The sequence below is a fragment of the Borostomias antarcticus genome (genome assembly GCF_949987555.1).
Source record: "Borostomias antarcticus genome assembly, chromosome: 11".
NCBI lineage: Eukaryota > Metazoa > Chordata > Actinopteri > Stomiiformes > Stomiidae > Borostomias > Borostomias antarcticus.
Genome location: NC_140244.1, coordinates 27,391,009 through 27,393,508, shown reverse-complemented (window position 1 = coordinate 27,393,508; position 2,500 = coordinate 27,391,009). Strand labels below are relative to the sequence as shown.

Genomic DNA, 2,500 nt, shown 5'->3' with positions numbered 1-2,500 from the left:
TAAACTAAATAAACTAAACTAAATAAACTAAACTAAATAAACTAAATAAACTAAACTAACTAAACTAAACTAACTAAAGTAACTAAACTAAACTAAACTAACTTAACTAACTAAACTAACTAAACTTCCCGAGAGCGTCACATCGGACATGCTTTTACAACACGCGCGTCGGTTTGCGGCCGGTCAGGTCAGGACACGGCGGATCTCCATGGTTACCTTGGTCGATCTCGGTGACGCAGCATTCCTCGAGCGCCCCGGAGGGGCTGTGCACCTTGGCGTCGATCACGCCCTTCGCGCCGTTCAGGCTCACGGCGAACGACGCCGGCTGGTTCACCTTCAGTCCCGACTCCTGCTCAACACACACTCAGAACCTTAACACTACACACACACTCAGAACCTTAACACTACACACACACTCAGAACCTTAACACTACACACACACTAGGGATGCCTCCATCACCTTAACACTACACACACACACTAGGGATGCCCCCATCACCTTAACACTACACACACACTAGGGATGCCCCCATCACCTTAACACTACACACACACACTAGGGATGCCCCCATCACCTTAACACCACACACACACACTAGGGATGCCCCCCATCACCTTAACACTACACACACACACTAGGGATGCCCCATCACCTTAACACCACACACACACTAGGGATGCCCCCATCACCTTAACACTACACACACACACTAGGGATGCCCCCATCACCTTAACACTACACACACACTAGGGATGCCCCCATCACCTTAACACCACACACACACTAGGGATGCCCCCATCACCTTAACACCACACACACACACACACTAGGGATGCCCCCATCACCTTAACACCACACACACACACACACTAGGATGCCCCCCATCACCTTAACACCACACACACACTAGGGATGCCCCCTCACCTTAACACCACACACACACACACACACTAGGGATGTCCCCATCACCTTAACACTACACACACACTAGGGATGCCCCCATCACCTTAACATTTCACACACACACACTATGGGATGCCCCCATCACCTTAACACCACACACACACACACTAGGGATGCCCATCACCTTAACACCACACACACACTAGGGATTCCCTTAACACCACACACACACTAGGGATGCCCTTAACACCACACACACACACTAGGGATCCCCCCATCACCTTAACACTACACACACACACTAGGGATGCCTCCATCACCTTAACACCACACACACACTAGGGATGCCCCCATCACCTTAACACTACACACACACACACACACTAGGGATGCCCCCCTCACCTTAACACCACACACACTAGGATGCCCCCATCACCTTAACACCACACACACTAGGGATGCCCCTTCACCTTAACACTACAAGCACACACTCAACCCAGGAGCCACACTGAGCAGATCCCAGGTCTGCCTGCAGCCGGAGGCCTCACTTACCTGCAGGCTGCCAACAGGGTTAAAGAGCCTAGCTTAGGGCTGGGGGGACAGGACAGGAAGCACTGTGTGTGTGTGTGTGTGTGTGTGTGTGTGTGAGAGAGAGAGAGAGAGAGAGAGAGAGAGAGGAGACATATGAAGAGAACAGCCCATATCTACCTCTTTAACCCTTTAGCGCCTGGTTTGGGTTGGGTGAGAGAATAGGGAGGGAGGGAGAGGGTGGGAGGGGCAGGAGGAGGAGGAGGAAGAGGGGTGGAGGGAGGGAGGGAGGGAGGGAGGGGCAGGAGGAGGGGGGTGGGAGGGAGAGGGTGGGAGGGGCAGGAGGAGGAGGAGGAGGGGGGTGGAGGGAGGGAGGGAGGGAGGGTGGGGCAGGAGGAGGGGGGTGGAGGGAGAGGGTGGGAGGGGCAGGAGGAGGAGGAGGGAGGGGAGAGGGAGGGAGGGAGAGGGTGGGAGGGGCAGGAGGAGGTGGAGGGGGGGGGGGGGGGCTGTTGGGAGCCTTTAGAATGAGGCACGAGAAACGCACACAGTCCTTTAGTATCCCAGAAGCCTTTGCACCACCCAACAACACAGCAGCAGCAGAGCCTACAGCTGACCTTCTGACCCCGTAACGATGTCCCCTAACGAGCAGTAGGTCTGCTCCTACCACACTGCTCCCCTAACGAGCAGTAGGTCTGCTCCTCCCACACTACTCCCCTAACGAGCAGTAGGTCTGCTCCTACCACCCTACTCCCCTAACGAGCAGTAGGTCTGCTCCTACCACACTACTCCCCTAACGAGCAGTAGGTCTGCTCCTACCACGCTACTCCCCTAACGAGCAGGAGGTCTGCTCCTACCACACTACTCCCAAACGAGCAGGAGGTCTGCTCCTACCACACTACTCCCCCTAACGAGCAGTAGGTCTGCTCCTCCCACACTCCTCCCTAGACGAGCAGTAGGTCTGCTCCTACCCCACTACTCCCCCTAACGAGCAGGAGGTCTGCTCCTACCACACTACTCCCCTAACGAGCAGTAGGTCTGCTCCTACCACACTACTCCCCTAACGAGCAG

At 54.9% G+C, this 2,500-nt stretch overlaps 1 protein-coding gene across 1 annotated transcript in view; it reads right to left on the bottom strand.

The window, feature by feature from the left end:
• The window catches only part of flna (filamin A, alpha (actin binding protein 280)), a gene marked incomplete at its 5' end in the record, with an annotated part of 59,852 nt that overhangs the window by 5,696 nt on the left and 51,656 nt on the right, over positions 1–2,500 (bottom strand). The window contains 1 exon segment of the mRNA XM_084446235.1: positions 217–349. Within this exon segment, the coding sequence (XP_084302361.1) occupies positions 217–349 (133 nt within the window).